Source organism: Bos taurus, chromosome 5 (assembly GCF_002263795.3).
Source record: "Bos taurus isolate L1 Dominette 01449 registration number 42190680 breed Hereford chromosome 5, ARS-UCD2.0, whole genome shotgun sequence".
In the NCBI taxonomy this organism is placed as follows: Eukaryota; Metazoa; Chordata; class Mammalia; order Artiodactyla; family Bovidae; genus Bos; species Bos taurus.
The window spans coordinates 24,934,175-24,959,849 of record NC_037332.1 but is presented as its reverse complement, the minus strand read 5'-3'; the positions used below and the strand labels follow the sequence as shown (position 1 = coordinate 24,959,849).

The following is a 25,675-nucleotide window of genomic DNA, read 5'->3' as shown; positions in this document are numbered from 1 at the left end:
CTGTGGATGGAGGTTCGTGACATTGTACAGAAGGCAGGGGACCATCCCCAAGAAACAGAAATGCAAAAAGGCAAATGGTTGTTTGAGGAAGCCTTACAAATTGTGAAAAGAAGAGAAGTGAAAGGCAAAGGAAAAAAGGAAACATATACTCATTTGAATGCAGAGTTCCAAAGAATAGCAAGGAGAGATAAGAACACCTTCCTCAGTGATCAATGCAAAGAAATAGAGGAAAACAATAGAATGTGAAAGACTAGAGATCTCCTCAAGAAAATTAGAGATACCAAGGGAATATTTCATGCAAAGATAGACTCAATAAAGGACAGACATTGTATTGACCTAACAGAAATAGAAGATATTAAGAAGAGGTGGCAAGAATACACAGAAGAACTGTACAAAAAAGATCTTCATGACCCAGATAATCATGATGGTATGATCACTCACCTAGATCCAGACATCCTGGAATACGAAGTCAAGTGGGCCTTAGGAAGCATCACTACGAACAAAGCTAGTGGAGGTGATGGAATTCCAGTTGAGCTATTTCAAATCCTGAAAGATGATGCTGTGAAAGTGCTGCACTCAGTATGCCAGCAAATTTGGAAAACGCAGCAGTGGCCACAGGACTGGAAAAGGTCAGTTTTCATTCCAATCCCAAAGAAAGGCAATGCCAAAAATGCTCAAATCATTGCACAATTGCACTCATCTCACACACTAGTAAAGTAATGCTCAAAATTCTCCAAGCCAGGCTTTAGCAATATGTGAACCGTGAACTTCCAGATGTTCAAGCTAGTTTTAGAAAAGGCAGAGGAACCAGAGATCAAATTGCCAACATCCGTTGGATCATCAAAAAAGCAAGAGAATTCCAGCTGCTGCTGCTAAGTCACTTCAGTCATGTCCGACTCTGTGTGACCCCATAGATGGCAGTCCAGCAGGCTCCCCCATCCCTGGGATTCTCCAGGCAAGAATACTGGAGTGGGTTGCCATTTCCTTCCCCAGTGCAGGAAAGTGAAAAGTAAAAGTGAAGTCGCTCAATTGTGTCCGACTCAGCGACCCCATGGACTGCAGCCTACCAGGCTCCTCCGTCCATGGGATTTTCCAGGCAAGAGTACTGGAGTGGGGTGCCATTGCCTTCTCTGAGAGAGTTCCAGAGAAACATCTAATTCTGCTTTATTGACTATGCCAAAACCTTTGACTGTGTGGATCACAACAAACTGGAAAATTCTCAAAGAGATGGGAATATCAGACCACCTGACCTGCCTCCTGAAAAATCTGTATGCAGGTCAGGAAGCAACAGTTAGAACTGGACATGGAACAATAGACTGGTTCCTAATTGGGAAAGGAGTATGACAAGGCTGTATATTATCACCCTGCTTATTTAACTTATATGCAGAGTACATCATGAGAAATGCTGGGTGGATGAAGCAGAAGCTGGAATCAAGATTGCCTGGAGAAATACCAATAACCTCAGACACGCAGATGACCCTGCCCTTATAGCAGAAAGCAAAGAACTGAAGAGCCTCTTGATGAATGTGAATGAGGAGAGTGAAAAAGTTGGCTTAAAACTCAACATCAGAAAACTAAGATCATGGCATCTGGTCCCATCACTTCACGGCAAATAGATGGGGAAACAGTGGAAACAGTGTCAGACTTTATTTTTCTGGGCTCCAAAATTACTGCAGATGATGACTGCAGCCATGAAATTGAAAGACACTTGCTCTTTGAAAGAAAAGTTATGACCAACCTAGGCAACATATTAAAAAGCAGAGACATTACTTTGCCAACAAAGGTCCATCTAGTCAAAGCTATGATTTTTCCAGTAGTCACATATAGATGTGAGAGTTGGACTGTAAAGAAAGCTGAGCACTGAAAAATTGATGCTTTTGAACTGTGGTGTTGGAGGAGACTCTTGAGAGTCTCTTGGACTGCAAGGAGATGCAACCAGTTCATCCTAAAGGAAATTAGTCCTGAATATTCACTGGAGGGACTGATGCTGAAGCTGAAACTCCAATACTTTGGCCACCCGATGTGAAGAATTGACTCATTGGAAAAGACCGTGATGCTGGGAAAGTTTGAAGTGGGGAGGAGAAGGGGTCGATAGAGGATGAGATGGTTGGATGGCATCACCGGCTCAATGGACATGAGTTTGAGTAAACTCTGGAATTGGTGATGGACAGGGAAGCCTGGAGTGCTGCAGTCCACAGGGTCACAAAGAGTCGGACACAACTGAGTTACTGAGCTGAACTGAACTGATTTACTCTCCTAACACATATCCTTTTTCTAGTCTTTGCTTAACAGAAAGAGTAGCTGTCTGGAAGTATCTTAGGATATTTCACTAAGGTTAATTGGAAAGGACTTTAGTGGACAGTTAGAATATCTTTGCTTTCATTTAGTCAATATTTGGTCACCACAAGGCTAATATATTTAGCGTGAGAGAGCAAATCAGGGACTGTTTTCTTGGTTTGAGTTCCACTCATTCAGTTCGTGGAACAATGGATAAACATTTAACCTCTCACCAGCAAATAAAACTGAACAGATTGGATCCCACAACTAGATAATAGAATATCTTTTCAGTTTACAAAGTGCTCTTGCAAAAAGATTCTCACATCAACTTCACAAGTAATAAGGAATTTAAACATTGAGGACAGTGGTTTGGGGAACAATATCTAGAGAAATTAGATTAAGAGTTTTAATATATGAGTGAACGGTGCACAGAGGAATTAATTGCCCATTTAATTGACTTCCTTTAGGAATCCCGTGATTAAATGTGAACGGAGGGGACTGTGCTGTCTGAAGCGGTAACTAGGATTCCTCTGTGAATGTGTGTGCACATGCACGTGCTTGTGTGAATGTGTGTCCCTGTATGTGGTGACCTACGCAGGAAAACAGGAGCAAAGTGACCAAACACAAACACAAGCATCTAATTTGAAGTCAAAGAGCCTTTTTAGGGAACCTAGTGCACTATTTTTTCTTGCTAAGAGGCTTGGACTCTTGGGCTAGATATCTAACTTATTCGAGAGCCACTCTTTTTATTTATAAAATGGGAATATCTCATAGGGTGATTTTGTGTCTAGTACAAAGAAAATCGGTCGATAAGTACGTGCGTGTGTGCATGCTAGGTCGATTCAGTCGTGTCTGACTCTCTGTGACCCTGTCGACTACAGCCCGCTAAGCTCCTCCGTCCATGGCATTCTCCAGGCAGGGATGCTGGAGTGGGTTGACATGCCCTCCACCAGGGGATCTTCCCGACTCAGAAGGTGAACTGGTGTCTCTTAAATCTCCTGCATTGCAGGCGAATTCTTTACCACTGAGCCACCAGGGAAGCCCCTAATAAGTATGTATTGAATTAAAAATTCTTTCCATTTGTAACCATCCATCATTAACAAACAAAATATTATAAAGTTATAGTTCATTTGGATTTCCTTGCAAGGCTATTCAAATATTCTTTATAGAATTTATTCTTATTATGTTTTGAAAATGTATTCAGTCCTAAGGTACCTTGGGATATGTAATAAAAAGAAATATAAACTTTTAAAAAAGAATAAAAGAAGCCACACAACAAGGTGCAAATCAGAGTAAATAAATGCGACTCATGTCCTGCCCTGAAATGTGGCTCCCAAGGGTGAGGGTGACCAAGCCTGGGCCATTTCTCTGCTGAAAATATCTTTGCTTAGGCACCTGCAGGAACTCAGGAGGAGCCCCATGTTCTGCTCACTGAACAGCAGATTAAATCCTCAAACTTCTGCATGTCTACAACCAAAACAAAGTGAACAAAAACATCCACCGATCTATTCAACGGTAATATTTTAAGCACTTGCTTTTTATGGCAACAGTTGAAGATGAATTAAATTGGTGAACATCACAGCCATGAGGAATGCAGTGGCTCAGGAAGCAGACCTGAAGATATAGTCACCACTAAAACTCAGACAAAAGTTTCCCAATAGCATAGAACAGCATGCCAAATTGTCATAAGCATTTGATGTGTATTGTGTGTGTGTGTATGAAGTTGCTTCAGTCTTGTCCAACTCTGTGTGACTCTATGGACTGTAGCCCACCAGGCTCCTCTGTCCATGGGGATTCTCCAGGCAAGAGTACCAGATTGAGTCGCCATGCCCTCCTCCAGGGGATCTTCCTGACCCAGGGATCGAACATGTATCTCTTACATCTCCTGTATTTGCAGACGAGTTCTTTACCACTAGTGCCACCTGGGAAGCCCCTAGATGTGTATTAATCTCATCTTAATTACCACTGTAAACCTGTAAGTCAATTATCTGAGAGGTGGGAATACCCCACTACACAAGATCTGGCATGCAGGGGGAACTACTGAACGTTAGAAAGAATAAGAAGAGGAGTTAGAACCATTTATTATGACAATATTAATTAATGACTTACCATTATGTTTACTTTTCAAACCCTCGTTGACCTCGTAACATAGGAATAATTGTCCTTTAAGTGAGGAAATGGGAACTCTGGAAGTGAGCACAGGCATCAAGTGGTAGGAGACCAGAGACTCTAACCTAGTTGTTTTGACTCCAAATCCAGTCAAATTTGTACCTTAGCAACCCCCCACAGGTTTATTCTTGTTTTGGAGCACCATAAGAGCATAAACAGTAGGAGACTTGACCCTGGACAAAAAAGAGCCTAACACTTTTTTTCCATCCAGTATAATTTGGCATCTAACTCTGTCTTACCACGGTCTTACCTTGTTGGTGTCAAGTCTAAGTTTGTGGGATCTTATTTGACATCTCTGCATCATTTTACACTGCTGATCGTGGTCCTGAGACTCTGCTCCAGTGGCTTTCATGTCACATAATTCTACCCCTCTAACCCATGGTTTTTGTACTAAACTTAGCCTGAATAATGGCTAGTATTTATTGAATGCTTCTGACATGGTAAGTATTGTCCCAGTCTTTTTATATGTATTCACATGTAGTAATTTATTTAATCCTCATAATAATCCTATGAACCAGGTGTTATTATTGACTTTCTTGAAAAGAGGAGATTTAGCAACAAAAGAAAAATAAGATTTTTTTTCTACATCAAAATTAAATATGTTTATTGTCAAGGGACACTATTAAAGAGTGTAAACATACTCACAGAAGGGGAAAAACTTGCAAAGCATATATCTGATAAAAGATTAATATCCAGACGATATAAAGAACTCCTAAAACTCAACAACAAAATAAACCAATAGCCCAATTGGTTTATAAACCAATAGCTCAATAAAAAATGAGCAAAGAACTTGAGCAGGCATTGCTCTGTGTGTAAAAGTCACTTAGTTGTGTCCCACCTTTTGCAACCCCATGGACTACACAGTCCATGGAATTCTTCAGGCCAGAATAACAGAGTGGGTAGCCTTTGCCTTCTCCAGGGGATCTTCCCAGCCCAGGAATCGAACCCAGGTCTCCTGCATTGGAGGTGGATTCTTTACCAGCTAAGTCACAAAAGAAACCCAAGAACACTGGAGTGGGTAGCCTTTCCCTTCTCTAGGCAATATTCCCGACCCAGCAATCAAAACCAGGTCTCCTGCATTGCTCTGAAGATACCCAAATGGCCTCACCTTTCTTGATCTTTTAGCAGCATTTGACATGTTAATAGATGGGGAAACAGTAGAAACAGTAAGAGACTTTATTTTTGGGGACTCCAAAATCACTGCAGATGGTGACTTCAGCCATGAAATTATAAAGACGCTTACTCCTTGGAAGAAAAGTTATGACCAACCTAGACAGAATATTAAAAAGCAGAGACGTTACTTTGCCAATAAAGGTCCATCTAGTCAAGGCTATGGTTTTTCCAGTAGTCATGTATGGATGTGAGAGTTGGACTATAAAGAAAGCTGAGCACTAAAGAATTGATGCTTTTGAACTGTGGTGTTGGAGGAGACTCTTGAGCGTCTCTTGGATTGCAAGGAGATCCAACCAGTCCATCCTAAAGGAAATCAGTCTTGAATATTCATTGGAAGGACTGATGTAGAAGCTGAAACTCCAATACTTTGGCCACCTGATGTGAAGAACTGACTCATTGGAAAAGACCCCGATGCTGGGAAAGACTGAGAGTGGGAGAAGGGGATGATTGCCGGGGTCCAGCCCTGGCTGATCCAGGGTATTCGAAGGAGAGACAGCATCGGTGACCTATTTATTTAAATATTTATCAAAGATATAAAGAGTAATAGAATGAGGATAGCTCAGTGAGGAAATTCAGTGGAGAAAAGAGGCTGAATAATTCAGCCAGAAGGTGAGAGAAAGAATGACATGGGGAGACCAAGTTTTGGTGAACAAGGCCTGCACTTTATTTTCCAAAGTAGTTTTTATACCTTAAGTTATGCATAAAGGATAACGGGGGAAGGGGTACAGTCATGCAGTAAGCCAGGCTTTCTTCCTGCAAACTTATCATATGCAAAAGTTTAGGTGATTTGCATCATCTTCTGGCCCGGAGGCCTGTTAACATCTTAAGACCCTTTCTTCAGAAAACTTATTTTTCTCTAAAGGTGATTAGGCAGGCGCCACCCTCCAAAAGCATTCAAGTTGCATTCCTATAGGGCAAAGGTGTGGTGGGCTACAACAAAAAAGAATTAACTCAAGGGTCCAAGGTTACAAACATTAAAGCTACTACTTACACCAATTATATTAATCAATACACTGCCAGGGACACAGCAGGTAAGGGATATGGAGACTTAGCAGCAAACATTGGCCCAACAAGTGAAAAACCCTTCACCAATACAATTTCTAATCAATTTTCAACTACTCAAAGGAATCTGTATTTAGACAGTTTAGAACGTCTCCTGCCTCTCACAGTTGGGAAGCTCTGAACAATCACATGTGGCCGGAAAAACCTATTCAGGTAGGCTAGAGGATTTCCAAAGGAGTTTGTAAGTTGAAACACTGTCACACCCAGGAACTTTATTAACTGGAGCTATAAGTTAACTCTTTTTTCAGAGAGAGGTAGTGGGGGACAGCCCCCCGTAAAGTCAGAGGTGTAGGTGAAAGCACAAAGCATAAAGTAGGCAGACTGTGGTTATGGGGGTAGATGCTTGAGAATTTCCAGGGGGACTCCTGAGGCTCGATCCCGCCTTTGCGTATGCCGAGCCTCCTTCCTCATGACCTTTGCCACGGGTGGAGTTCCTTATGCTGGCTCCCGGCAGTGATAGACTTCCAGTTGAGCTATTCCAGATCCTGAAAGATTATGCTGTGAAAGTGCTGCACTCAATATGCAATATGCACTCAATATGCAATATGCTGGCTCCCAACAGACGATGGAGGATGAGATGGTTGGATGGTATCACCGACTCAATGGACGTGAGTTTGAGTAAACTCTGGGAGCTGGTGATGGACAGGGAGGCCTGGAGTGCTGCAGTCCATGGGGTCACAAAGAGTCGGACACGACTGAGCAACTGAACTGAACTGACAATTAATCATGGCCTCTGTTATAAAATACTTTGTTCATTCAGCTTCAGAACACCACTCTTATGTCTGACTGCTCTCATTCAGTCTTGGCAGTTTCCTTTTTATCTCCTGATTTCCAGCTTCAGATACCCCAAAGAAAGATCTCAGCTTTCCGACTCTATCATCTGACCTATATTCATACCTTTAACCACATCCCAAACTGTGACATCTCCCAGTCTGGATCTCTCTCCTAAACTCATATATCAAATGGCTTGTTCCTATTTCCACCTAAAGTTTAATAAGTATTTCATATGTAGCCTATCCAAAATCAGTTCAATTTCTACCCAAACCTTACTGGGTGCTCCTTCTCAATAAATGACAACTCTGTCCCTCCAGTTTCTCAAGCTGAACACCATAGAAGTTTCTAGACCTCCCCTTTCTTATACTGCACATTAATTACATCAGCAAGTCCTGTTGGCTCTGCCTTCAACATAGATCCAGAATTTGATCACCCCTGACTGCCTTCACTACCACCACCCAGCATCCCTCACACAGATCACTGCAATAGCCAACAGATCTGCAAAAATCTAAGCCATGTTACTTTAATGCCCAACAACCTCCAAAGGCTTCCTAACTCAAAGTAAAAGCCTTGTTCATTTCAAGACCCTCCCTGACTGACCAGCCCCTTTCTTGTGGGGCTTCAGCCGCTCTTGCCTCTTTACTTCTGTTCCTGCCTCAAAGCCCTTTCACTTACAGCTTCTGCAATACTCTTCTGTGGGGGATGGTTCCCTCACTCCCTCACACCTGATCACCATAAAAAGCATTCTGCATCCTCCATATCCCTCTTGCATGAGTGCTTAGTCATGTCTGACTCTTTTGCAATTCATGGACTGTAGCTCACCAGGCTCCTCTGTCCATGGGATTCTCCAGGCAAGAATACTGGAGTATTAAAAAAAAAAAAAAATTATACTGGAGTAAGTTGCCATTTCCTACTCCAGGGGATCTTCCTGACCCAGGGATTGAACCCACATCTCTTCTATCTCCTGCATTGGCAGGCAGGTTCTTTACCGCTAGTGCCACCTGGGAAGTCCAGCATGCAGCATACACTCTGATTAAATGGCCATTATAACTTTGGCTAGCTGAAAAAACAAAGAAGGGAGGGACTTGGGAGGGTATGCAACTTACAGAGTATTTTTAAAAAAGTATTTATTTGGCTGCATCAGGTCTTAGTTGAGGCACTCGGGCTCTTCCATCTTTGTTGCGGCATGCAGGATCTTTAGTTGCGGCTTGGGAACTAAGTTATGACAGGTGGGATTTAGTTCCTTGACCAGTGATCAGATCTGAGGCCCCAGCATTGAAAGTATGGCATCTTAGCCACTGGACGTCCAGGAAGTCCCAATCTACAGAGTTTTAATGAACATAGATTATGTGATAGATTAAAAAAATTTCAAAGCATAGGTCCCATGGGGAAAATAACATCAGGAGTCTTTATTTGATAAAATGCTGAGAACATCTGGATTATTTATTCCAGGTTTTGAAGCTCAACTGAAACTCAAATTCAACATGATTTCAGTAAGAAAATACTTAAAATTTTAATACTGTGTCTAGTCATATCCTGGCTTCTGGACACACACAAACTTAAGGTTTTTTTTTTTTTTTTCCTAGTCTAACATTTCTCTGTATTTTGACTAAGTTATTTCTCCAAGAACAAAAGATTGCTGCTTTGTCCACTTTTTTCTAGGCTTCAATTTCAACCTAAGAGGGGATGGCTTATATGGATGATTATAAGCCCCAAATAACAATGAAATCCTGCACATTTGCAACTTATCAATTTCTTAAACTACATTTTTTTCTATTATACAAATGTTTCACATTTATCTTTGTAGAAAAAAATAGCTAAGTTACCCTGATATCAATGTTTAAGAGATTATCATTGTTAAATTCTTCCGATCTTGTGAAATATTCATACACTGAACACAGTACCTTTGTCACTGCCTATCATTAATCATGTATCTAAGTACAGGCAAGATAAGTAGCTTCACGACTAACAGCCAGACATGGGTGCTAAAGAATAAAGTCAAAGAATGTGTTTCAGATCAAGGAACCACACCAAGCTCCATCTCAGCCAGTGTTTATAGATGATCCTAGAAAGGAAACAAGAGAAATTCTTTTGTTCCTAAAATGAAATAATAATAATTATTCTCTTCCTTGAGCAAACCTTGCAATAGGACATCCCTTCATGATTTAAAGATCATGCTAAGAGGAAAGAAATAACATGTCATCATAGAGAACAACTGTTTCTTCTGAATCTTACAGTCCCGTTAAAGCACTTGTACTGGACAACTTTAAAAATACGGTATACTTACTTCTTAGGTTATTTTCTGTGTTGGAACCAGCTACATTGTTTTAAAACTACTATCTCCTTCCCCTGCCACCTCTTCTTAACCTTTCTAGCCTCTAAAAATTGAATAATTTCCAAGATGCTCACCTGTGCCTAAATATTAGCTCTCTTGCACCCTGGAAGGAAAAGACAAATATGGCTTTACATAGTGGAACTGTATCTCTTTAAGAAAGAGACAATCTGACAATCTTACTCCTAGAAGAGGATTTTGGAAGTCTAGTCCAATTCATAAATGACAACTGTCTTTTTCTATTTTATTTGGAAGCTAATTACTTTATAATATTGTGGTGGGTTTTGCCATACATTCACATGAGCAACTGTCTTTTTCTTACTGAGCAAACTGTGGCTCATTATGATTAAATGATTTGTCTGAGACTGAGAAAGTAGCTTTGTCCACAATCCAACTCTACTGACTTCCAATTCAGGTCTTTCTACTTTATCCTAGAGGTTAGCTGTAAAATTAAATGTATCCACAAGTAGCTTACCATAATGATGAAGGCTGGTTATCCTTTTAGAATTGGTTTGGACATTGGTTCTGCCACCTCATGTGTATAACTTTGAGTGAGAAAACAACTGAGCCTGTTTTTTTTAATCTTCAAACAACATATCTGGATTCTAGGAACATGTTTATTACCTAACATTATTTTGTATATAAAAATTAATATTTTCTTGTACAGACACATCTAAGATGTTACTTCAAACAAACAGGACTAATTTTCATCTGGCCATTTTCTCTAAGAGTTTTATTAATTTTTACAGATGTATATTCGGGGAAAATTACTATTTGCCAACTTTATTTTCAATGGTTATGGCACATCTGCTAAGGATCTTCAAAAGCAAACTGTGAAGACAAGGAGTGATTATCATATGGGATATTTCCTACCCAATGACTTCAGGATCCGGTAGAGTAAACTATATACAATCTACTTTATCTTTGCATTTTTAATTAAAAAAATCTCAGACAAGAGCAAAATTTCCTTGCCTCAAATCTTTTCTGCAAAGGGGTAGCTTATTTATTTAAAAGTTCAGTTCAAGGAAGATCACTTTCTCTTTAACCAGCATTCAGTCTGAAGAGCCACTGTGGAATTACCATGAATGTTCCCAAGTCTATAGCTAAGCTCAGGAAAGTTAAAACCAACTTTCCATTCATTACACAGGAAAAGTATGATCCACAGGACCTTAACTCCCTTATTAGTTCAACAGGCCCTTTCTGTAAGGGAGGTCATGTAAGGCAACAAATGTAACAGGATAAGAATGTCACAGAGAATGTTAAAATGGAGTTTTTACACTTAACCTGCTGCTTTTGCGCTGATAAAGTCTCATGTGAGGCACCTGAATGATCAAACAAACTTAGACTAATGAATCCAAGGCTTTCCTAGACAACCACTGTCTTTTGGGAAAAAATATTGGGGGAAAAAAAAAAAAGTCCAATAAAAAAATAAAGACAGAAGAAACAGAAAAAGAAATTTTATCTTTTGGCTAATTCATGTGACAAACACCAGAATACAAAAGGTACAAAGTATAAAGAAGTACAGATTTTATTGGAGACTTAGGCTAAGGAGGAACGACAATAATAGAGATATGTACAAACCTACTGTTGGGATTTTGTAAAATCTTTTAAAACAGTTCACAAAAATGCATTATGATAAAATACATAGAGTTATCAAAGAAATTACTGTTCAAAAAAGGTTATACTCTCAAGTCTTCAAGTAGGGTTGGAAACGTAGTTTTACCATATAAAACATAAGTAGTCAAAAAGTAAAAATTAAAGCATCTCTGAAAGAATATTTTCAAATGATATTTAAAAAATACACCTTAACACTCTGAAAATATCTAAAGTGAAGGCAGACTTTAGAAACTTCCTATGTAAATAAGCATCAACTTTGTAGGACAGTATGCAAATTCCTATTGTCAGTGTTCATAAATAACCATGTTAAAAGTGAGTAGACAGGCCCCTTCCCATAACCAAGAATACTTACTGTATATAAACATAAGCTGGGCTAACTGTCAAGAAATAAAGTTAACTGTGCACTGATATAAGAATGCAGATGACAGAACTTCTTCATATTTGGGTGAACACAAAATGTCAAATTCTGGCAGAAGATGAAAATAAGGCTCACCTATTAAATCTATATAGTCCATTAGAGAAAAAAATGAATGAGAAGACTTGAGGCATAAATTAAGAGTGAATTTACAAGACAATAAAACACATTTAAATCATTTAGCTTTAAAATTCAAAATCAGTAGACCCAGTCTACTCTTTTATTAAGAATATATACACACACACAGAGTAACATGTACAGTGCTTTGATTTACACAAACAGGAAAACATTGTGCAAAAAGAAAAACATTGAGAAGCGTAAACATAGCAAGATTTAAAAGGCAAAAATAACAGAATCCATGGGATGAAGCATCTACATAACGAATGTAATACAGAAATAAGCCCAGGGTTGAGTTCTTCAGATGAGCCTCGACAGTCTCTCAGTCCTATTTTAAAGGACACCTCACTGGCCAGAGTTTTCTAGTGTGACAAGGCTTGGAAGAATAGCACAGTTTCAGCTGCTTTCACAGGTACAGTCCATGCTTAGTCTGCAATTACTTCAAACATGGTCTAAATCTACTGAAATGCTAGTATTACCAAAAGTATACATTTTCATTGTGTATTAATAACCTTTGGTGTATAATATAATATACAAATATTATATTGTATAATACAATATACAAATATAATAACCAAAGGTGTATAACAACCTTTGGGGGTGTTTTCAATATGCCTGTTCAGAAATCTTGTTCTCCAAATTAAATAAAAACATGTATATGACTATAGTGATGTTATAATATGAGGCCATTTGATAAATCAACTAGGTCAGAATATTTTAAAAATCCAGAGCAGCAGAGAACAAAAATAAAGAACCTTGCTAAAAATCTTATAGCAGATTCCAAAATGCAGCCCACATTGAGTCTAACAGGGATGGAGCATCTACAAATGTTGCTCAAGTTCTCCCCAGATCTGAATTTCAAAAAGCAAGCTGAAAGCAATGTGGTAGATTCAGTAACAGATTAAAAGAAAAAGGCATTAAATTCCAGAAACAAGAGTTTAAGAATCACCTACAATGCAGCAAGAAAGCAAAGACTTTTTAGAATACCTTTTTAGAAACTACGAAAAATTAGTTAAATGAGACTGTGATACTATTGTTGAGTAGAAAGTTTTTGAGAAAAGCAAAAGCAGAAATCATGAATTTGGGGAGGAGGGAAATTTGTTTTGGTGGCTAAGTTGCTTACCCTAAAAATAGAGACCAGATAATAAAAATTTTAAAAACAATGCTTCTCACTGGCAATTAATAATAACCATATTATATACCACGTTCCTATTGTGATAAATTACTATAATGTCAAAGTCTGGTAAGACTATCTTGTCCACTGTCATCCCTCTATTTGAGAAGGATTAAGGAACCAATTCTTGTTCACACATAGGCACACATACAAAAAAAACATTAAACTCAGTATGTCTCGTCAGCTTCAGGTTGTCTTCAGCCTTCACACTCTTGACGTTCCAGGAATGATGCGCGAGTTTAGGTTGGTTCTAGGATAGGCCCAGGGGCCTGGTTTGATCTGGGATCCCTGGGACCATACCTAGAACAAACCCAAACAAAACCAAACTCCTTGGGAGTGTTTTCAGCTCAGGCAGACTTCTGGCTTTTCACTCATATGGACCTCCAGGGCTGTACCAGAACCATAAGCCAGTCTTTAAGGGATGGGTGTAACATATCTGGAGCTTTCTGTATGTCGACAGATGCTAGTACTGTGCTTGAGTAAGCATTATTTAAATCATGTTATGAACGGAAGTACAAGTTGGTGAAATAAAAGTGCAGAAAATACTGTGATTCAGCTAATACAGATTCCATTTGAGCTAATATATTATAGATGTACTTGGGAAGGGAAAAAGAATGTAATTACTTGTAAAAGACTGTGTTAGTTTTTAAAATATGTTCAATGATAAAATAATTTGTAGGTAGCCGACCTTTAAGAAAATGCTAAAAAGTGAAAAATGTCAAGTCCAAAATAGTAAAATTATCTCTTATTTGGAGAAACTCTTAAAATATAAATGAGAGGAGAAATATACTTGTGCAACAGTATCTCACAGAATATACTCACTTTTAAAAACAGTGTATTCCAAAGTATACACAACTTAAATACTGTCCTGTTGCAGTAAAATGTTTGATATTTAACAAATGAAATTAGTAAATAGAAATGAAACTAACTGAATCGCTCACAGGTTAAAATATATATTAAAATTTATAGCATTTAAAACATATGTATTTTAATTTATCACACATTTTAGGATATCCATAAAAATCAACTCCTTATTCATGTTAAACTTCTGTATATGTGAATTCTGGAATCAATTCACCCTCTTTTTGATTTACAGCAATTATACTAGGTAGAGTCATTTTCTTCTCACAACTACACTTAAAGAGAATTTTTCTCCTTGTATCACCAAACCAAGTTTGGCTTCATAACTATTTTGTAATGGCAGCTTCAACTTAAGACAGTGTTTTGGATCATCTATTTTTTGATGAAAATTGTATCATAATTCCCTTCTAGCAGCATGAATAACTGAAAGCTGACTTTGAGGCATGGCCATAAAATAAGTGGGCTGATTCTCTAATTACCGTGTAATTAGATGGCAGGATGAATCAACATATGGTTACTAAAACACAATCAGACTTTGGTAAAAGCAAGTAGTTCAGTGCTGATATCAGACAAGTATCCCTTTCTGGACAGGTTTGAATTTTACTTGCAGATATTATATAACATGCAAATCTAATGTTTATTTATCACAAGAAAAATAATCATGCTTGATTAACACATAAAATTATAACTTAAACATGCAAAATACAGAATGGCAGTGGGAATTTAGTCATTCAAGTATCTGTCAAGATCATTAGATCTAACACTTCTATGTTTGGCCAGCTTTTAATGTACATTTAATTGAATAAAAGATAGTATCTTAAAAACTTGTATAATCAAAGAATAATTTTCCTGTGTATAATTGTTTTGAGTCTAAAATCCTTATTACCGTTCAGTTCTCCATAGTATCAATAACAAAACTTTCCTTATTTTCCAGGGCTCAACCTACTTCGTGTTTTGAAAATGAGGATACATTTCTCTAAAAACAAAACTGACATAACAAAAACAACCTAGCCAAAGAAATCCTTGGCATCATGCGGTATCCAATTCAAATAGAAAGTACTATAGAAAAAGCTAATTTGACTACACTGGTTTTAATCAGCGCCAAAAATATTAGCAGCGTGAAATATATAGAAGGTAAAGTATGGAAACAAAATGGTTTCTTTGGTATACTGACAGCTCTTCTATTCTGAGAACAGGACTCTAATCTAGTACACTTAAGACAGCAATGAAACAGGTAATAAGTTATAATTCATGTAGTTAGGTATAATCCAGTTTTTCAGGTTTTCACTGAGTCAGTTTACTCTTTGTATTTTTTATACATTATGCTAGCTGTCTCAGTCAGCTGTTTTCCAAAACTGAAGCAGTCTAGAAGGAACATTATGAAGGTAGAGAAAGGCTATTGCTACAGGCACACTTCAGTGAGCAGTAATAGAGAATCAAAACTATTAGAAATCAAAGGCACAGCAGAATGACTTATTTAGTAAAGGGGCATATAGCTTTCAGTGCCTGAGTAGTTTATTACAGTAAAACTGTTGTTAGTAACAATCATTTTGACATCAAAATTTTTTCAATGTATTTCATATATTGCTTAAGAAGGCAGTGATGCATATTGTTTTAAAAAGATTTTCTTCAGTAATTCCAAAAAATTTAAAAGCTCTTTAGAGGTTTAAGCTCCACAGAAAACTGGGATATCTAGAATGACTCATTCCCCAAATATTCAGTTAGGCAGTTCTTACTAAATTAGCCATGCATGTTTAGTCTCAAACCAATAGTTCTAGAATATAAATCTTGGTGAACAGAGTTGAAGTCTACTTATAGTGCTCTAAATTTTAAGTCTGCATACTATATTAGAACACTTAGCAAGAACAAAATATTTAACATTTTCCTAAAATACATACAGTGATTTATACAAAGATAGTCAAATTTTCTTTTATGGCTGAATTCATTAATGGAGAGTCTTAGAAACATCACCATATAAAAACTGAATTAATACTCTAAATGTATAGCAATCACATATTCAAACAAGTATTTTTAGCAAATTCTTAGTAAAGAACTAAGAAGCAAACAAAAGTATGCTGAGCAGCCAAACAGGTACCACAAAGTCCATGCACTGTACTGACAGAAAAGCCCCTTAAGCCTTGTTCAGTCTACTTACTCTTATTTTAGACACAATTCTAGCAAGCTTGGCAATCTGGTTTCTCAGTCCACAGCAGATTAGAAGCAGCAAGTTAGGGGCCTAGTGCGGGAAGCAGGCATACAGGACAGCAGCAAAAAGTGACAACTGATTATAAGGGAAGATAGAGAAACTGTGAAAAACAGATATGACTCAAAAAGCACAGCAACACAAGGTCACGTAGTAAAGGGCATTCTATATTTCAGCAGCCCCTAAGGGTGGATTTCTGTTATCACCCCATGTTCTTAAAGATGACAAAGAAAATACAGAGAAGTAGAAAGTATATTTAGAATATTTCTTATAAAACTGTTAAAAAAATAATGATTAAATGGATTTGCCTCAGTTAACTGAAAAATTAAATTATGCAAGGTAGCCGCCTTAGCATATGATATAGCCAATGATGATATAAATGGATTGTTACTGTATTTAAGATATTTTCCCTTCTAAAATATTTGTAGTTTTCTTTTTTTTTTTGGTTGCACCATGTGGCATGTGGGATCTTAGTTCCCCAATGAGGAGCTGAACCCATGGCCCCTGCAATGGAAGCATGGAGTCCTAACCACTGAACCACCAGGGTGTTACCTGTAGCTCATCTTGTAATTCTCAGTGTGATTTGCATAAATGTCTTATAAATAGAATTGGAGGGATAAATCAATCTTTATGCTTTTTCTGGTTATCCACTTTAGTTCAAATAATGAGCTATACTACAGCCTTATGGTATGCAGCTCTTGTTTTGTTCAGATAGAGAAACAATAAGCTATGATTAAACCAGATCCATTGACCTTTTCTTCCCACATGATATAAATTTATCAAAATATTTCATATTTTACATTACTGATGATGTGTAAGTAAAAGTCAGTCATCAGAGTGAAATGACCTCTAGGGTTGCTTTTGACTAATATACTCCAGTGACTTATAGTTGTATGAAATGTATCAGAACTTAATTCTTTTTATGCTTTAACATTAAAAACTTTACCATTTTTATTATGTGAATCAGAATATTACTATTTATTTTTCAAAAAAGTTGAGTTAAATTTTTTGACCTATTTTATTAACATAATTACTAACTGCTTACTAATATAAACAGGTCTTGTTTCCCAGCCTCAAAAGTTTTATTTTCTTTTTAACTATGTCTGAGAAGTCAGAAGTCACAAATATCATTTAGTAATTCAGAGAATTTGGGTTTTAATATAAAAACTCTCCATGATATTATTACTTCAGCTGCACTGATAGCTTTTAAATTATAGAGATCTGGGATTTAAACTCAGGTCTATCCTTCTATATTAATTCTTTAAAACCATATTCTTAAATTTCCATAGAAAGTTGCCTTAAATGCATTTTTTTCTGACTTTATCTTCAACAACTTCAGAAATTAAACTTGAGTCAATTGCATGAGTTTCTAATGAAATATATTCACACGCTGTTAAGTACAATTGATTTTAATGAGGACTTAACTGTGGAAGTCAGATCAAAGAGACAACTTGTGAAAATAAGCAACGACCTGCCAATCCAGGACCAGCCAAAGTCTGGCCCTAGATAGGCCAGATATGTAGACTTTCACTGAAGGCTTGGGGAAAAAAAGGATTTAAGATATGATAACTGTCACCAGATCATTTACTGCCATGACTTTCCTAAGTGTAGGCAAGGGGCAAAAATCTTGTCTTTAAGAGTGACCTAAATGCCTTTTTTCTAGAAACATTTATATTAAAAGCTCTCACGGTATTACTCCTTACAAGAATTATTCTGTCAAAATACCATTGTTAAATTTGGAAAGCACAATTACAAGTTTTCCCCACAGAATATTTTCCCCAGAGGGCTTCTTTTGGACAGAGGATGACAGCCATAAAACTAGTCACAAGCCTGATAAGGAAAATTGAAATATTCTGAGAAAAGTAACAAAAATATCTAGGTATGTTACACTGAGTTATTTATTTCCTAAGGTATTCATGGCAAGAACAATAAGGTCCTAGACAGAGTTGTTAGATTTTTACTGGGTATAAATATCACCTACATCTTGTTCCAAAATGACCACTAAGAATAATTGAGAGTACGGCCCCAAATCTGCATTAAAAAAAAATAAGACCTACAGTTTATTTTAATGCAGGTGGGCCCACGGGGGTGGGTGGAGGGCGGGGAGAGGAACAGAGAAACACTGACCGCTAGACTATTGTAAGAGAAAATAAGGAATTTTCACAGGTAAAATAATTTTTTACCTTGGAAATATTCTAAAAAATGACAAATTTTGAAAAGTACATAAAAGAACATTCAATTACAATTCCAGGACCCTTCTTATCATGATTTCAAGTAGAATTTTCATAGAACTAAGTAACAACTAGTGAATAAAACAGATCAGAATGGAAGGTTAAGAATTCCTGATTAAAAATAATAATAAAAAAGAATTCCTGATTAAAATTAGTCTTTCAAAATTAAAAAGTACCATTTTAGAAAGTATTAAATAAAACTGGCATAATATAATGAAGATATTTCCCACAAACTGGTGTAGTAAAATATATATATATAATAATAGAATTAAAAATGATTAAACTCTAATTCTGTATATAAGGTTATATAGATTTAGAGAAAGATAATCCAAGTTTTTCCATAATTCTAAATTCAAGGAAAAAAGGAGTTGGCAAACTAAGCAATTTCAAGTGAAAATAAACTCTATAAGCATTATCATTTAAGACTGTAATAGTTACAACACAAAATTTTTTCTTGAAATTTAGCTATTTCTAAGTGTTACAGGCCCACCCTAACATATTGCTCCTAAGAGCTTAATTATGGGTAAGTCCCAGAATATTTGGCAACTGGCAGAATCACTTATAGTATATGAAATCGCTATTATTCATATAAAGCAGAACGAAGTTTTTCCTCGGGACCAAAAATAAAATTCCTTAGATTACTGGAAAAAAAAAAATCCCCTTTGGTATACAAAAATTTACTCATTTGAAGTGCTAAGTTACAAGAATTTAAATGTGTTTCTTTAACTCCAAAGGCACACTAGATTCATAATTTCCTTTCTAGGACAGTAGCATAGAGTTTTTCCTACATTTTCCTCAAATAACATCTGTAAACTATGTCAGTGCATAGGAGCTATAGGTAGTAAAAAACATATACTCTTGAAAATATCACTTTGAAAACGTAATCACAACACAAAACAGATGAAACTGAGACAATTTGGAAAGCAACGTCTTAGGAGGTAGTTTGTAAATAAAGTTATTAAGGAGACAAGGATGCTTTCCAAGAAGTCAACAGGATGTTTCCATAATCTTATTAAGGTGGAGAGGGTACAGCTTCAGGCTAGAAATTAGCAGCATCATGATTTACTGATGGCAATGGCACCCATTATCTCTAGGGAAACTGATGGAAGAAACCTTTTTATAAAGTCGGGGATGAGGCCTCGAACTACAGAGATCCCACTTTGGTATCATCTCTTTTAGTTGCAACAACAGAAAAAGATAAATATACAAAAACTTAAAGGATAATTCCTAAAAAGGTGCAATGTTTTTCTTTACAAGATCATTAAGAAATCTTAAGATACTGAATACACATACAAACAAGGACACATGCTACAACCCAAGTACTTTCGAAACCATGTTTTAGTTCCAAACCCCAGTACACATCAATTTCATGAATTCAACTTTTTTTATTCAGAACGTGTATCTTTAAGACTGGTATAAACAAAAATTAAATACAAACAACTTGTTATTGACATAATAGCTGCAGTTATTAACTGCGAGAATACAGTAAAAAGGAGCCTTACTAAATGTTAATATTCTTGCAACAGAATTATCCCAGTCATTTTATGGTAGTAAATTCTGGCAAGAAATGATAAATTCATTTGTTATTAAAGATACTTAAAGAGTTTCCAAGATCAATCAGTCATGCTGCAAATAAAACAGCAATTTATTCAAGAGAGCCCTTACCTTTCTCTTATTCTCCTAAAAGGTCTGCCATTTATAGGTAACTAGTATTTCCAGATCAGTTGTTCAAACCCAGGTTCTTCCTATAATTTCACATCTTAGCTTTAAACACAGTAAACTTACACTCATTTTCCCTTTCCAGTGGAATTTCTAGTCTTGAAGTTAAAACACTTTCACAAAAAAAGAATAAAATCCTTCACGTAAATCTTGGTTCTTACTTTTCTTCTACCTCATTTTCATTTTCTTGTATTATGTGTTCTTCCTCCTCATCACCAAAAGTCTGTTCCTGCATGGTGGTAAAGGAGAGAGATCTAGCAGCCACTTCTGCAGCGAGGCCAGCAGTGAAAGTGAAACCAGGGGACAGCTGTAGCTGTGCCAGCCTCTGCTTGATGGAGGGCTGTGATGAGACCCTGGGGGTTGGGTGGGCAGGGGCCAGGCCATCTACATCTGCCTGCGGAGACTCATCTTCACTCTCACATTGGTAATGTGCTCTTTCTTCAGCTCCTTGGAAGAAGACTTCATTTGCAGAATTGTCTTTACTTTTACCATCTACAGGGTATTCACATAAATACTCAGTCCTACTACTTATTTCATTGTCAGCTGTAGAGGTTTTATTATTTTCCTCTTCAGTATCATTTTTACCAACTTTCCCCATATCTGAATCCACTGATGGCTCTGAATTACTTATGGGTTCCACTGGGTCTACAGGAGACAAGGATTTCAACACAGCTTCAAAGAAAAAAAAAAAAAGAAAGAAAAATAATAACTAAAAACCCAGCAATGATTTAAACTTTAATTTAAACTCCAAGTAGGTTTTTCTTATAAAGAACAATAAATAAAAGCTAAATAAAACTTTCTAGTAAATCAAAGTAAATTTATAAAACCAGAGAACTTTATAAGAGATCAAATACCTAAGACATGAAATGAGATGGGGTTTTGATAAATATTTTAAAACACCTCATGTATTCTCTTAATTCAAACCATTAAAGCAGTGTTTTCAAGGTGTGGCTCTTGAACCAACAGCATCAGTCAGCATCACCTAGGAATTTTTTAGAAATGAAAATTCTTCAGCTCCACCCCATACCTACTGAATCGGAAACTGAAGGAGGACTGGCTAAGGTTTGACAAGCCCTCTGCTGGATTCTGATGCGCACACGAGTTTGAGAGCCACTGTACTAAAGGATAAGCAGCATGGTTTCACCCATAGTATGATAGACGAAACACCTAAGAGTAATTCAAGTAATAATCCTATCATCATCAACACACACATATTTACAAGTTAAAACATCATGGAAAAAAATTACAACATACAATTCAACTCACTTGTCAACCACCTCATAAGACCCTGATGACAGTAAAGCCGTAACTTCTACATATTATAACGCCACAGAAAAATATAAAATAAAATAAAACCTGTATTCCATATCAACTACTGTACAAAGCGTAATACATAAATATTACATCCATACGGCAGAAGTTGTCCTTTCAAGGAAAATGAAGTTTTATTTAGCCCCTCTTGATGTTAGTAGGCAGTGGGTTGCTTGCTATGCAGTCTCTCCTCCCAGTATGAGGGGTTAGTACAATACAATATGTTATGAAGCATGACGGAAGAAAAAAAAGTGCGTCTTGAAGATCTGGCGTTTATTTTAAAAAATAATTTGTAAAACGTGTCCATTTCCAAGAAACAGATCCCTAAGCTGCAGTAACTCCACTAGAGAAGCAGCAACAACAGAAAAAAATGGCCACAGCAGGTTCCAGTGTAGAATTTCCCTCTCTAATTCCATTCGGACTTTACCCCTGTAGGCAGAGATGAAAACAACTCTGGAAGATGTACTGAAATTTTTCATGGGAAAAGCATTTTAAGGTATCAGCTTTTTACTTATTTTCATAAACTAAATTAGCATTATGCCTTTTCAAATATAAACTATCAAAAGCACATACCTGAAAAGAGATACTTCTCTCATCATTATATCTTTACCCATACTGTCAAGAGGATAGTTTTAAAGCCACATGAAAAAAGTTACTAAACAATAAAAAAGGATACAAGTTTATATACAGTGCTATTTTCAGACTTTGTGTACAACTTTGTGTACAGTGTTAGCTGATAAATCTGTTAATTCTTAAAGCAACACATATTAGAAGTTGATTGATATTCCTGATTATTGTTAATTAAATGAGGGCGGGTAATCTGTATAATGCATCAATGAACTAGTATGTTAACACTGTGCTAGAATATAAGCCTCCAGGACTGTACAGATTTCTGTCTCTTGATCTATGTGCTGGGGATTCAATAGTAAACCGTATCTTATTATCTACTTATTGAGTAATTTTCTAAATGAATACTGTGGGGGATAATAAAGCTCCTATTTAAGAATACTGTAATTTAATTTCAGAAACAAAAAAAATAGAACACACAGGAAACAATAGTGTCTAAAATCTAATACTCCTAATCTCTGATTTACAAAGGCCCAATATATGGACAAGCAGGTTGCAGGAACTCTCTGCTTTTTGCTCAAGAAATCCTTTCATTTCACAACAGTGTCCCCTGCATGCAAGGCTCTGTAGTAGTGGGAGAGGTGGCAGGACTGGAACAGTACGAGTGGGACTCATGGAGGAAAGACTGGTGGAGAGGACAGGATGCCTGTGAAAGGGATCACCACGAATACTTTTCATTAATAAAAACAGCCAGCTTGCAGAACCATTGTCTAATTAGATATAAGTAGAGAAAGATATCTATATTAGAAATAGTGGGGAATACAGTTGAATATGGGGGACTCATGATGGAGGCTTGAAACCAGGAATCAGAGTTAAAAACTGTAGGTTTTTAAGATAGAGAGCTATTATCTATGTGCTGTTTGAGAAAAATCAAATTAGTTTTCAAGGATAGACAGAAGCAAACCTAAAGGCTTAGAAGCTATCTTTAAGAATAGCTTAGAAGAAAAAGGTATTGAAAATGCAAGTCAGCTAAGAGGCTATTATAATATATAAGCCTAAGTTTATAAGTGTGTGTTAGTAGCTCAGTCATGTCCGACTCTTTGCAACCCAATGGATGGTAGCCCGCTAGGCTCCTCTGTCCATGAAATTCTCCAGGCAAGAATACTGGAGTGGAGAGCCAATCCCCTTCTCTACTGGATCTTCCTGACCCAGGGATTGAATCCGGACCTCCTACATTGCAGGCAGATTCCTTACCATGAGAACCACCAGGGAAGCCCAGCCTTACAAGGACCTGGGCTATAAACGGGATCAATGGGAAGAAAGAAGGAGGACAAAATCAAGAAGTATACATCTGGACAAGGGAGGATGGGAGGGCCCCAGAGAAGAAAAGAGAATGATGAGGAACCTTCCAAATAATCTATACACTTCTAGTGAAAAAGAGAAAGGGAAGAGAAGGCAGTTGATTTTGATGCTCCTCATATACTAAAATAGAAGGGAAGTCTCACTCTACCTGCTTAGAAATCCAGAGGAATTAATTCTTGAATTAGGAAATGGCTAGTTTGATGATACTGTTGAATACTAAGCTTCCCCTCTCTTCCTCCCTGCCTTCTATGAAGTTCTAAAGAAAAGAAGGGTGGTTACATAAAGAAGTTCAAGGGTAATCTTAGGTATTACCAGTCATCCACTTTTGTACAAATCCAAATATGGAGACAGCGTGCACATATGCATCTCTGCCTTCCATCTTCTACAATATTCAAATCAACTATTATTAAGTAACCTAGTGATATAGCTAAGGGCCTAGGGTTTAATTCATTGGTTTCAACAGTGAACAGTTATTAATTTTGTGTTATATTAAAAATTATAATTGAGAACAGGGTTTAGAATCTTTAACCCACTGAAACAAATTTAGTAGAAAAATAGAGTAACTGATGAAAAAGTCTGACTTCATATTCCCAATCTGATTATACAGTAACTCTTTTACTGATTAAATTGGATTACATAATGACTCTTTTAATGATCAAACTGACTTTGTGTCTAAAAGACAAAGTACTATACTTACTGGTGGATCCCTAAAATGAACACCATAACAATTCTGTGCTAAGATTTACAGTTTAAGAAAAAAGAATCCCTTACATTGAAATAAACTTTTACCCTGAAGTCAGTGCTTACCATGATCACTAAACAGAAGTTGCTTCCACTTCTGCCTTTCTGCCTCCGATGCTTTAAATCCCAGCACAGATTTCAGTTCTTGGAGCACCCTCTTGGATTCTTCATGTTCACGCTTCTGTCTCTCTCTGTCTTCTTGAGACAAGTAATAAAAATCATCCTTTCTGAAATCAGTGTCCATATCAACATCATCTACATAAGCTTCTAACTCCTGAAAATGAATGAAAGAAAGAAGACAGCACTTCAAGCAGACAGGTTTCTAGTAGCATTCACTGATTTGAACCTATCGAACTCCAAGATTAAAAAAAATAAGGACTCCTGGCACAGGTCACTGAAGCACAAATTGGGCATACAAAGCAAACACAGATAAACTGAAATCTTATTAACGAAACTTACTTGATACTAAATAGAGTTGTGGATAAGAAAATTTAACAACTTCAGTCATTGTTTTTCTACTCTGATACCATTTGATAGATCTAGTCAAGATTCAAGCTATTAGCTATGTCAAAATCAATCAAAATTAGCAGGGCTGTTGGTTTACGGAGGTAGTCAGGTATGTTAGCTTTCTTTGATAGACATTTGTATTTCTTTCTGACTCTTCAGGAAGTCTGAACACCATTGCTAGGATTAGGGAAAACCACATCTGATGGTTCTCCTTATCTCTAAGGTGAAGGGTAGGATCCTTATTACTCAGCTTCTGTTGCCGTTATGGTTAAGGAAAATTATTTGGGATCCTCTAATCACAGTGAATTTAACTCAGATGACCATTATATCTACTACTGTGGGCAGGAATTCCTTAGAAGAAATGGAGTAGCCATCATGGTCAACAAAAGAGTCCGAAATGTAGCACTTGGATGCAATCTAAAAAACGACAGAATGATCTCTGTTCGTTTCCAAGGCAAAACATTCAATATCACAGTAATCCAAGTCTATGCCCCAACCAGTAACGCTGAAGAAGCTGAAGTTGAATGGTTCTATGAAGACCTACAAGACCTTTTAGAACTAACACCCAAAAAAGATGTCCTTATCATTATAGGGGACTGGAATGCCAAAGTAGGAAGTCAAGAAACACCTGGAGTAACAGGCAAATTTGGCCTTGGAATACGGAATGAAGCAGGGCAAAGGCTAATAGAGTTTTGCCAAGAGAACGTACTGGTCATAGAAAACACCCTCTTCCAATAACACAAGAGAAGACTCTACTCATGGACATCACCAGATGGTCAATACAAATCAGATTGATTATATTCTTTGCAGCCAAAGATGGAGAAGCTCTATACAATCAGCAAAAACAAGACTGGGAGCAGACTGTGGCTCTGATCATGAACTCCTTATTGCCAAATTCAGACTTAAATTGAAGAAAGTAGGGAAAACCACAAGACCATTCAGGTATGACCTAAATCAAATCCCTTATGATTATACAGTGGAAGTGAGAAACAGATTTAAGGGACTAGATCTGATAGATAGAGTGCTTGACGAACTATGGATGGAGGTTTGTGGCATTGTACAG

At 37.0% G+C, this 25,675-nt stretch overlaps 2 protein-coding genes and 1 non-coding gene across 10 annotated transcripts in view; 1 reads left to right on the top strand and 2 right to left on the bottom strand.

The window, feature by feature from the left end:
* The window catches only part of LOC112446660 (uncharacterized), a 136,320-nt gene extending 121,274 nt beyond the window's left edge, over nucleotides 1–15,046 (top strand). For both annotated transcript variants that reach the window (XM_059886844.1, XM_059886843.1), the window contains 2 exons: nucleotides 10,537–10,679; nucleotides 14,906–15,046. In XM_059886844.1, coding sequence (XP_059742827.1) covers nucleotides 10,537–10,679; nucleotides 14,906–14,951 — 189 coding nt within the window. In that variant the 3' untranslated portion in view covers nucleotides 14,952–15,046. The remainder of the gene's footprint in view (nucleotides 1–10,536; nucleotides 10,680–14,905) is intronic.
* On the bottom strand, nucleotides 13,350–13,439 carry MIR331 (microRNA mir-331). The gene has a single exon (NR_030792.1). It is a non-coding gene; the product is annotated as a microRNA mir-331 (primary transcript).
* A 4,724-nt stretch (nucleotides 15,047–19,770) lies between the features above and the next one.
* VEZT (vezatin, adherens junctions transmembrane protein) overlaps nucleotides 19,771–25,675 on the bottom strand; it is a 71,121-nt gene continuing 65,216 nt past the window's right edge. For 5 of the 7 annotated variants that reach the window (XM_059886845.1, XM_059886846.1, XM_059886847.1 and 2 more), the window contains exons 11-12: nucleotides 24,172–24,379; nucleotides 19,771–20,796 (exon numbers count right to left, since the gene is read on the bottom strand). In XM_059886845.1, the coding sequence (XP_059742828.1) occupies nucleotides 20,282–20,796; nucleotides 24,172–24,379 (723 nt within the window). In that variant the 3' untranslated portion in view covers nucleotides 19,771–20,281. Of the gene's footprint in view, nucleotides 21,865–24,171; nucleotides 24,380–25,675 lie in introns of all 7 variants that reach the window. The other 2 variants (XM_059886848.1, XM_059886849.1) reach the window with 1 other exon arrangement.